The 11,258-nt window shown below is 44.0% G+C and overlaps 1 protein-coding gene across 1 annotated transcript; it reads right to left on the reverse strand.

The window, feature by feature from the left end:
* Positions 1 to 1,277: 1,277 nt before the first annotated feature.
* On the reverse strand, positions 1,278 to 10,247 carry ANKK1 (ankyrin repeat and kinase domain containing 1). The gene is made up of 8 exons (XM_010295747.1): positions 10,060 to 10,247; positions 6,242 to 6,536; positions 5,675 to 5,826; positions 4,700 to 4,749; positions 4,447 to 4,602; positions 4,066 to 4,184; positions 3,030 to 3,075; positions 1,278 to 2,647 (listed from the first exon to the last, which is right to left on the reverse strand). The coding sequence occupies exons 1-8, from the start codon at positions 10,245 to 10,247 to the stop codon at positions 1,278 to 1,280; spliced, it is 2,376 nt and encodes a 791-aa protein (XP_010294049.1).
* Positions 10,248 to 11,258: the final 1,011 nt, after the last annotated feature.

Consider the following 11,258-nt stretch of genomic DNA (forward strand, 5'->3'; position numbering starts at 1 on the left):
ACCTAACTTACCGTTGAGTAATTTCCCTAATTCTTCACCTCTAAAAAACAAGCCTCACAAGTCGGGCCAGATGTAAACATAGGATGGATTTGTCAGAAAGCCTGTTCTACTCAACCACAGAAACATACACAGAAACTTACTTTCAGCAGAAAAAAAATTAATTTAGGCAACTGAATTCAACACCTTAAGCACTACTTTCCAGAAGACCCTGTCTCCTCAAAGACTACAGAAAGGCTCTTAAAGACTAGCCTTTTAAGCTAATACCTACAGCTGACTGTTATAAGCCCCACCCGTCCATTTCCTCAGAGTAAGTACCTGCTAACTTTCCCAGCTGCTCAGTGCTCTTTAAAAAAGAAAAGAAAAAAAAAAAAAAAAAAAAAGCTATGAGAATTTGGGGTAACCCAAATTACATACAGCTTTTCTAAATAGGAATTCTTTCAACCAGGCTATGCAACTCCCAGAGCAGCATTATGTAGTTATGACTGGAGGTTATTGGTAGCCCTCATGGCAGGGAACAGGATTCAGAACTGCACCCATTTTTTGGCTTATCCTTAGAGCCATCTTTCTAATGACAGCCTCAGTGTTTAAAGTCTGAAGTATGGAGGCAGTCAATAAGTAATCCGAATGCTTAGGAAAAAAGCTCTTGGCTGTTTTTTTCTGAAGGGATAGAGTGGAATTATTCTGGAATTTCTTTTCTCTGTGTTGTATCCATTTAAATACTTTCTACTAGTGTTTTCTTCCTTCCTTGTTTTATTTTTTAGTAAAGGTTCTTGTTACAAAAATGAGATATCAGAAAATCTGACACATTGCTGTACCATATGCTTAGTGTCTATTTCCAGCAGCAGGTGAGAATCTCATGATTCAATTCCCACCTGTGTCAAGGCCATTTTTCACCAATCTGCTCTGTAGGAAAACACAATAAAATCGATAAAATCTGTGGAAGACATGCATGTATGGGTTGCTGTGCACAGTTTCAGCATCGCCCATATGAAAAGGGAGTACATATTATCCATTTCCATCCCTGCACAGTATTAAAACAGGAAAGCATTGCCTAAGGCCAGCATCGCCAAGCCAAAATGTTCTACAGTCTTGGTCAGAGTCTGGAAAATAGCTTATTGGCTTCCTTCTGCAGCTCCATTTTCTCTTACTCTTTTAATGTTCATGCTTAGAAACTTCCATTAAAAAAAAAAAAAAAAATTCCTGTAATCACCAGGTGACAAGAAGGCATAGCACCTGATATTGGAAAACGTACGTCATAAATGCTAGATGTGATGAATCTACAAATCTGTCCTTCCTGGAACAAATGTGGGTCTTGAAATCTTAGCATCATTCACCAGAGCACCAGAGCACCAAATCTTAGCACCATTCCCCGATTTATTAATCAGCGAGTCCTTGCCTTGAAGCAGCGTAATGATGTTTTCTCTCTGATGTCTAATTGCCAACTGGAGGGCTGTACAGCCAGTGATATCTTCCACGTCAAGCAGAGCACCAGCCTTAATCAAGGTCTTTATAATGACCATATTGCCTTTGAGGACAGCAAGGTGCAAGGGTGTCCAACCCACTTTGTTCTTAGCGTTGACATCTGCCTTGCACTCCAGAAGGTTGATGACAGTCAAAAAGGAGCCCCGCTGGACTGCAAAATGCAGGGGGGCCCAGTCTGACTTCTCAGCGATGTTGGGATCTGCCCCACATCTCAATAGCTCAGAGACTACTGGCTCATCGCTGTAGCGAGTAGCCAAGTGAAGTGGAGTCCAGTCCATGCTTCCTTTGGCATTCAGTTTGGCATGGCTATCTTTTAGCAGGTGGATGATTTCAATGTGTCCTTTGAAAGACGCCAGGTGCAGAGGAGTCCAACCTTTGTCTGTCCTCAGCTCCACATTGGCTCCGTATTTGATGAGTTTCTCACAGATGAGATACTTCCCCCTCACCACAGCCAGGTGTAGGGCACTGTAATGATTTTGATCCAGGCTGTTGACAGAGGTACCATTCTTCAGCAAATAATGGACTACCCTGAACTTCCCCCTCTCCACAGCAACATGAAGTGGGGTTCTATGGTTCTTCTGCTTTTTCTCCAGGTCCGCTCCTTGACTGGCAAGCAGTTTCACCAAGCTGACATGTCCAAAGCAAGCTGCCACATGGAGGGCAGTTTTCCCATCAGCCTCCTGGGTGTTGGAGTCAGCCTGGCGAGATAGCAGTACTCGGGCCACATTCTCAAAGTTGTTCTGTGATGCCAAGTGCAGAGGGGTCCACCCATCGTGCTCTTGAGCGTTTACTTGTGCCTGGTGGTCCAGCAAGAGGCGTACAATTCGGTCATCCCCATTCTGAGCAGCAAAGTGAAGAGGTGTCCAGCCATCATCATCAGACATATTGATGTCCGCACCATGCTCTATCAGAACTGAGCAGATCTCTGGCGACCTCTTCTGAACGGCCATAATGAGTGGAGTGTAGCCACAGACTACCCGGCTGTTCACATTGGCTTTACAGCTGAGGAGAAACTTCACCTTTTCCACATTTCCCTGGATCACCATGAGGTGAAGCAACGTCAGGCCATTTTCATGGGCTCTACAGATTTCCTCAGACAGGATGTCCTCTGGACTTTCAACCTCACTGTAAGAAGGTGGGATACGAACCTCCTGATTATCAGTTTCTAAAGGCAGGGGAAACAAAATAGGAGAAAGAGAGTAAGACCAACTGAAATAGCTTGGTGTGCACAAGATGGAAGGGAGAGCATGTGAATCTTCGTAGTATGAAATGAAATAAAAGGCATTTTAGAGATAGGGGATATGAGGTGAGGCAAGACTGCTACATGCAGTCTCTTAGAACGTGGTGAGACATTTGGCCTCTCCCTCACAGGAACTGTATCTGCTATTTGCTGTATAGTTCATTTTCCGTAACTCAAAATGAAGTGTCACTCACGTGGAAAACTTTCTTGAGCCACACCCTTATCACTGGAGACCAAGGAAATAGTCTGTTTTCTTTTTAGATTTCCTTTCTTTATTTTTGAATTATAAAGAAAGTCCCCTACTTACCACCACTTCCAGTGTCTCGGGGGAAGGTAAACTCTTCTTTGTCACTCTCATTTTCAGGAAGGGGAAAAGAAAAAGCCGTAAGACAAAAAGTTACTTATTTGCATTCTATAAGGTTTGCACAGAGGAGTTCCTTGCTACTGCTCTAGACTTTTGTATATAAACCATTCAAGTGGTTTTTATCCAATCATGTTATTGCATCCAAAACTCAGCAGAGCAAATCACGACACTAACAGGAATGTGGGAGCCTGAAAATGGTCTCTGGATATCAGTGAGATTTTCCTCCTCTTACTCATTTGCTCCCAAACATACATATATTCCATTTCCTTATTGCAGTACGTGCCCATGGTGGCATCCCAGCTAGCACTTTTCTTTGTTGTATAGGGAACCCAAACACCCCTGCCTCCTCAATCCTCTGTACTCAGGCATCAGCACAACTACGCAAAACATCAAAAGAGCAATAGTTCTCAACTGCTACTTCTCCCTGTATGAAGCTGACTTCTAGGCACAATTACACTCCAGTAGCCAGGAGAATTTTGTGACTATCTTGAAACATGATTTTTTTTTTCTTAGTCATAGAAACATGGGGATTTAAAACTTTTTTTTTTTTTCATTTTATGAGAGTTGTTTAAATTGGAATGTCCTCATTTCCATGGAGCTGGAAAATGGTCATCTGAGCACATATGCCAGTGCCATGAGCAGAACACTGATGATTCTGTGTCTACTTGGGCTTCTTGTAATGAATGAGGCCTACATGGTAAACCCACATCATCTGAGCAGGTAGAAAGAAGGGTCTTCCTCTTGGGCTGTCTCTCATTTGGCACACTGGCCAGCTTGCTAAATTTATTTGCAAGTTTCCTATCCCCATAAATGAATTACAGATGTACCACCTGTGTAAATGCACTGCTCAAAGGTTGCTGAGGTGCCCTTGTTGTCTGATGATAAACAGCGATGAGAGAGGAAACATTCTCAAGAACTAGTAAGAACAGGGAAAGGACTCGGTGGAATTTCCTGAGCGGTACTGGGAAGCCTTCCTCACCTGCTGGTTCCCAGAGATGGCAGGCTTGTGGGACATCTTCCTAACAAGGCGCTCATTCTCTGGATCTACTACGAGGCTCTGTATCAGTGAGAGCAGCATGTCTGTTTCTACAGGGATATCTACCAGAGTAAAAAGACCATTAGCTGTGCAGACTACCCAGATGTTCGCAACCCAGTCAGTACCCAAGATTGTGGAAGTCTTCCACGTATCCTCCACATGGGGAGGAAGGAAAGAGGGAGAAAGAGGATGTGTTGACAGCAGACAGGTACCGAGCATTTCCGAGGCAACAGGTGATTTAACTGGCAAAGAGTTATACGCAAGCTTATCCCCCACTTGTTAATCCATGCAGCTGACCCTTGGCTAATCCATATCACAATCAACCTGTAAAGCTTGGTCTTTGCTTAGGGTCCTGGTCCCAACACCTCTTCATCAAGTCAATCATCTGCTGGCATTCCCCTGGCCACTCATCACTGATGGGTTCTAGGCAGGGCCTCTTTCCTGCTGCAACCTTCACTATAATGGCCATCATATTGGCTCCTGAAAAAGAGCAATATGCACTGGGCTTTGTCTCTGTGCAGATGGCTGTAATAAACATTTAATAAGTGCAGAGCATGTAAGAAGTGTTCGTATTTACCTGCATAAGGTTTCTTCTGCATAAGTACCTCCCAAATGACAATTGCAAAGCTGCAGGCAATAAGAGATCATGAGCGATCACTCCCATATGTACACAAACATAAAATACACTTCCTGCTTTCATCTTCTCAAGAAATGGAAAAATTAAGAAAGAAGTTCTTCAGGATGGAAGGATTTCATCCCCCACACCGAAATGACAAGATCTTATGAATCATCACATACATCTCTGATGCCTCAGCAAAAGGGTTGGTGTAGCGAATGAGTGACTTAGAGCATTTCCTGTGAAAGTCATGCTCTCAGCGCCTTTTTTTCCACTTTATTTGTATTGAGTTTTAGAGCCCTTGACTACAAGTTCATGTGGCCATGCAAATCCTCCTTTGCTTCTTGTCTTGGTTTACTGTGTAGTGTAGTGGCTAAGGAGCTGACGAACTTCCAGAACGTATATGTGTAGCTTGTGTAAGTGGGCTGCAAAGCACTTTGGACAAAAGGAAAAAAGTAAAGTTGAATTTTTTTCTCCACCTGTTACTGACAAAAATGCAGCTGAATACCAAAGTAGGAAAGCAATATTACAGTAGTTTTAAAATCAAAATAGATCTAAGCTGTGACTGCTATGTAAGAGCAGACACTGCCTGTTCTGTGCTCTAATCTTACTCCTTTTCTGTAACCTCCAGCAACCTAGCAGGGTATGATGGAGCCAAAGGCAATACAGTCTGCAGCTCACATGGGATCAGAGCTGCCCAGAGGTGCACCTGGCAAGAGGCAGGTGATTATCCACAGATAATCCCACTCCCCCTCACTCTCCACCACTGAGGCTGAAGTCTACCACGTCACTCCCAGTGAGTTCCGCACCAAGGACATTATGCAAGGCAGAGAGGCAGAATATAAACAAAATGAGGCAATGTGTCTGTCTCTCTTGCTCTGTGTAAGAGCTAGGTGGCAATCCTGTGTCACCTCTGAACAGAAAGGCAGCCCTTACCTGTACACATCATATTTGATTCCCGGGGGCTTGCTGTTCTGGAGAAACATTTCGGGGGGGATGTAGCTCAAAGTGCCTCTCAAAGCAGAGCTTTCGATATATTGCATTCGGCTAGACTGCTCCATCCACTTGGATAGCCCGAAGTCTGAGATCTGCAAACAGAAAAAATGAGCTCCTCTTCCGTAGTGCTCACAATCTCACCCCTCCTTATAGCTGGGAAATACCTCCATCCTTCATGATCAGGGACGTAAGGACGTGCCTAGCAGCTGAAAGTTGATAAAACCCTGGTAAAACTGTAGTCAGTGCTTTTCACTGAGTCCAAAAGATCAGTGTTTCCTCCCAAGTTGGAGCCTTAAGTTCCCAGTTTTGGCACAGATTGCCTGTATGATCTTGAGAATACCATGTAATTTGTTTACCCACCGCTTCTTATAAGCCCCACTGGTCAATCTTTCATTGAGTGTTCCTGAAGAACCTGACTTATTAGGATTCTGAACTTCTTTGGCAAAAATAACCTTCCCCTTATTTGAGAAATAACCTGTCCCTCCAAACATAACATTAAGGTCATACCTTGACATGCATATTCCCATCTAGGAGAATGTTCCCTGGTTTTAGATCTAAGTGCAGCAAAGGAGGTGTCATGCTATGCAGGAAATTCATAGCCAAGCCCATCTCATGAATAACCCGGAATTTGAGCTGCCATGACATTTTGTGAGTGGGAAGAATTTTCTCCAAGGACCCTCTCGCCATATATTCCATCACTATCCCCAAAGGGCTGTTGCAGACCCCATAGATAGTAACAATGTGCTGGAATTTGATTTTCTCCATCTTGGTTGCCTCTTCCATTAGACAGTTCATAGTGGTCCTGGGGAGGGAAAAAAAAAAAAAAGTGGAACCAAGGAATGGTATCAGTTGATTCACAGGCTAAGTTACTGTATAGTAGCTCAATGATATCCAGCCTTCCCAAGCAGCCCTGCCTGCCCCAGAAAGATTCATTCCAATTTGTCCCTTGAATTGGTGATAATGCAACCACATCATGACCTTTTGCAGGCTAAAATCTAACATGCAAGGTGTTAATGACTTTTCAAGATGAGCCAAGGATTGCTTGGGAAAATTCAACCATTAGGCTCCTAGAGAAAGAGATCAAAACTTCCATTGTAGTCCAGCTCTCAGAAGACCTTCAGTGATCACAGAAAGCCTTGTCCATGTGCTTGTTTTCACACTGTGGTGAAATTGCCAAGTGATGCTTCCCTGAGAGCATGATGTCAGAAGCAGGCACAGCACGGTGAACCATGCCTTTTTCATACACCACTTGTCCACAGGGTAGCCTCAGTGATAGCCTGCACACTGCTTGCAGGCAGCCAGGGTCCAATGACACACTAACCTGCTGAGCTTGAGTATATGGAGGCTTGCACGGCCAGAGGACATGCCTTGCCCATACATACCTATGCTTCTGCCTGCAGCTTTCTGTCTGTGAGCATGATGAACCTGGTCCCAAAGGGAGTCTAGACATGTCTGTCCATTGTTGCCAGTTTTGGCAGACCTCTTTCACTAAATCTTTACATTTCCCAACCTGCCGAACCAGTTGGGGTGCCCAGAGCATGCTGACAGCAGCCAAGCAGTAAAGTGCCAAAACTGCATTTAAAAAGCACACCCTGGGAATGAATCTGAGCTTGCAACAACATTATGCCAGGCCACTAATAGATCTAAACATAGTTCAGCTAAGCAAATCCTTCTGCCAGACTTCCTCTAGCAGGCTCTCCACAGTAAAACGTACCTCTCTATTGAGGAATCTCAGGTATTGTCTTTCCCACTGTGGAAGAAAGGCTTAACAAAGGAAGACAGTTGCGACCTGCAGCATAGAGGGTGGCAGATTGATTCTTTCCCTTCCCAGGAAAATGATGGGCATGGAGAAAGAAGTGACTACTGTGATTTCTAGATGTCTTCCTGGGACAGAATCACTGGGCACAGCCCTTGTCTGCCTCCCTTCCAGGCACCGCAGGGACTGGTGATGGGTGACCGGCACAGAAGGTTGGGCTGGATCCTGTGGTGGACCAGCATTGTGGGGAGGAACAGAGGGAGTGAGGTTAGCCCAGGAGGAGACATTTGCACCATTAGCACAAGATACGTGAGAAGGTACAGCAAGAAGGTGGATGTTGGACAAGCAGAGGGAACGCCAAGAAATGAGGCTTGTAGGGGAGAAAAGAGAGCCCCAAAGCAATTCCCATATGAGAATCTGAGCCTTCTGGGAAATACTGTGGTTGCATCTGTGGCTGTATTTTCTTTTTCTATGGGTTTCCTGTGATTTTCTTTTCCCTCCTCAACCTAAACAGACCTGCAAACTATGAGCCTTTGCAGCTGACAAAAGTTGAGGTGAAAACCATCTTACAGCCACTCTCTTTCCTTCTCTCGGGTGATACATAGATGCAGTGGCATTCACTGAGCACCTGCCCTCCTTGCTTTCATGTGCCCACAGGGATGTCTTCCATCATCCCACACAATCCATCTCCTGTTTCTCCTAACAAGCAAAACCATCCAAGGTTAATAAACGTGATGTCAGTTTGCCCCATCATTTTGAACGAATAATGTGAAGCAGTTGGTTACGCATCAAGAATGTGAGCAGATGGAAGTCACCACACCATTGTCTTCATTCATAGCTACTGACAAGACACGTTGCTTTTACAAACCCACAGGCAGGAGTGCTGAGGACTTTTAAAAGCTCCTCCGAAACATTTGCCTCCACCTCCCTTACCAGACAACTGTGCTGCTGTGCTTTTTTCACCAGAGTGGCCTGGAAGCTTTCAGTTTTGCAGCTGTGGCTTGTACCTAGTGCTGACAAATAAACCAGAACCATCTCATAATACATATGAGAAGGCTCATGACAAATTCATATACCATGCACTCAGAGATGTTCTCTGTGGGTATGTGTGCATTAGACAAACTGCACACTGAAGGTCTTTCTCTCACAAATGTGGAAACCTTCTAAAACAAGTACAAATAGCCATTGAACAACACCTCCAGATGCACTGGACTACAGGACCAGTGCTGGCCCTTCTTACCATCCCCATAGAAAGGAAGGATTTTTTGGCACAGCCATAGCGCAGGACAGCATGGTCTTGCCTTGTAAACCAGAACTCACAGGGGTTACTGAAAAGCATAATATAAGTCAGAGCAGCTTCAAGGCTGTTTGGACAAATATAAGGGGTAGGAAAGCCTTTTATAACACTACATTGGAGTGCAAAATTGTTTTACTGACAAAATAGTGTAACTTCAGTCCCTAGGAGACCAGTACAGCAACTACCAAAGGCACATGCACTGTTAGGTATTTTTCCCAAACTCAGATTTTCATATTTATTTTTTCAAATCCTGGTGATTGCATAAATAGCTTTAAAAAAAAAAATCAATTAACATTTATGTTTACATGCAACCATTCTTCTGCAGTGTACACTAGGAGTTGAGATAATCCATGAAAGCCATATGGTTAAATTTACTAGAACTACTATATGCAGAAGTAAAACTGATTAACTTGACTCATTTATTTTTCCCAAAAGAGAATGAAATACAAACGTAACAGCAGAAGAGCATAAGCAGTGTTAACTAAAGAGGACAGTCACAGCTCAAATTGAACCATCTCAATTGTTGTCAGTAACATGTCAAGAAAAGTCACACAAGCATGTGATTTTTAACCAGGCAGGAACCTTCCAACTTGAACAGAATAAAATTTTAGAATACATAACTTCATTGACTCAGTTGCTTTTTCATCAGGACTGCCTATATTGTATGTGATATCAGCAGTGGTTGTGATTACCTGGCTTTGTTCTATCTCCAGACCCAAGGTAGTCAGCAGCAGAGTCTCTGCAGGTGAGAGACAGAGCAAAAAGTAAACTGAAGGTGCAGGTGCACCATCAAGAGAAAAGAGCATGTCTGGCAGGTAAAGCAAGTGAGGGGGCAGAGAGCTTTGTGAGTCCAGAAAAACAGCTGGAAATTCCCTGTCCTTCAGCTTTAAACCTGGTGATTTTAATGACTAATTTAGTTTCATAGATACCCATTAGTCCCAATGTCCAGTGAAAGCTGCAAATAAGTAATCAGGCTGCTTTTATCCACATGCCCATTTTTAGTTTAAGATGCCTACTTCAGCCTCCAGATTTCAACGCTAATTGCTCTGAATAAGTGTTCCTTTCCCACTTGCACGTACACACGTAAGAAAGAAAGAGAGGCAGAACTCCAGATCACTAGTGGTTTTTCCATTCCCCTTGGGTACCAAAAACTTGACTTCCCAGGGAGAAGCAGCCATGTGAACATTTCCTTCAGAGTCTTAGCACCAAATCACCATAGGTGGCTCAAACTGACAGGTTGAACTGCTGAGCTAGAAGAGACCGCACAGTTACCTCTCCACGCTGGAGTCCTGCAGCAGGTATGGAGAGCATTTCACTGCATAAACCGTTCTCCACCTCTTGTGCTTGACTTGGTACACATGCCCAAAGCCTCCACTGGCCACTTTAATCCAGTCTTCTTCAAAATCTTCCTTATTAAAGACAGTTAAGCGGCCCAGTTGCCGGTTTCTCTCCAAAGTCATGACAGAAAAGGCAGCCTGGCTGTCTGCTTCCTGCTCAGGCAGTATCAGAGAAGAATAAAGGAGCTCTTCCTAATTCTGACTTGCATAGGGAGGTAGGGAGTTACCTGAGACGAGGCAAGTTACTTACTGCCAAGAGGTGGATCCTAAGTGTCACTCTCATTTGGTATGCAGAGGAGCTGCATTCCTTAATTCCAGGCACTCATGCCAGGCTACTGCGCAGAGCTTGGCTAGGCTGGGTATACGTCTGCATTTCCATAAGGCTGCTCTTCTCTCTCATATCAAGCACTGTGTGGGCAAATGCTGAAAGAATGCAAGATGAAAAATGGTGCAATGCAACCCTCCTCTAGCAATCGCACTGTGCTGAAGATGGGATTCCTCATCTGAGGCATCGGTATACCCTGGGTGAAAGTGAGGCAGGCTGATACTTAATGGGAAGGAAGGCCTTACACAGAGAGAAATCCACAAGGCTCCTGTGCAGCCTTGCATGTGTGAGCTGGACGAAGAAGAGAAGTGGAAAACACTCCAGAAAGATAAAGAACAGAGAAAACCCCAGAACTAGCGTGTGGCAAATATGAGTGCATGAATATATACTCACATATAAATACTCAAACAGAAATACCACAAACATGGGGAGCCAGAGCGGTTACCTCAGGGATAAAGGAGCTCTCAAATGCCTGCAAGGGGCATTTGAAGAAACAAGAGAATACTGAAAAGCTGGTCTGAGCAGGTTAATCATTACCATGTGAACGCTAGTAACAGCATGCATGATTTTAGTTGCTTTATGCCTTGAGTCCCCACCTGTAAAAAGGGTTTAACGACACTCGTCTGGGTCTTGTGCATATACGTCTTTAACCACTTAGCACAGAGACCCTCTCTTTAGGAAAGTCAATGTCAAATACAATGTGTTGCTGGTTTCCTCAGTGCTACTGCAAGACAAATAATAATTAGTATTTCTGAAGGGTAATTGTCACTGAGTCTTGACCTGGAATTTTTAGCTACATATCAGATCTG

The sequence above is a fragment of the Phaethon lepturus genome, unplaced genomic scaffold (assembly GCF_000687285.1).
Source record: "Phaethon lepturus isolate BGI_N335 unplaced genomic scaffold, ASM68728v1 scaffold4551, whole genome shotgun sequence".
In the NCBI taxonomy this organism is placed as follows: domain Eukaryota; kingdom Metazoa; phylum Chordata; class Aves; order Phaethontiformes; family Phaethontidae; genus Phaethon; species Phaethon lepturus.

What these genes read in the sequence shown, in the direction of transcription:
- ANKK1 (XM_010295747.1), bottom strand. Translation starts at nt 10,247, where the DNA reads ATGACTTTGGAGAGAAACCGGCAACTGGGCCGCTTAACTGTCTTTAAT. An exon ending in GCAAAGACCAAGCTTTACAG is followed by an intron (nt 4,185 to 4,446) that starts GTTGATTGTGAT and finishes TTACTCTGGTAG; the next exon opens with ATATCCCTGTAGAAACAGAC. An exon ending in CCATCTCTGGGAACCAGCAG is followed by an intron (nt 3,076 to 4,065) that starts GTGAGGAAGGCT and finishes CCTGAAAATGAG; the next exon opens with AGTGACAAAGAAGAGTTTAC.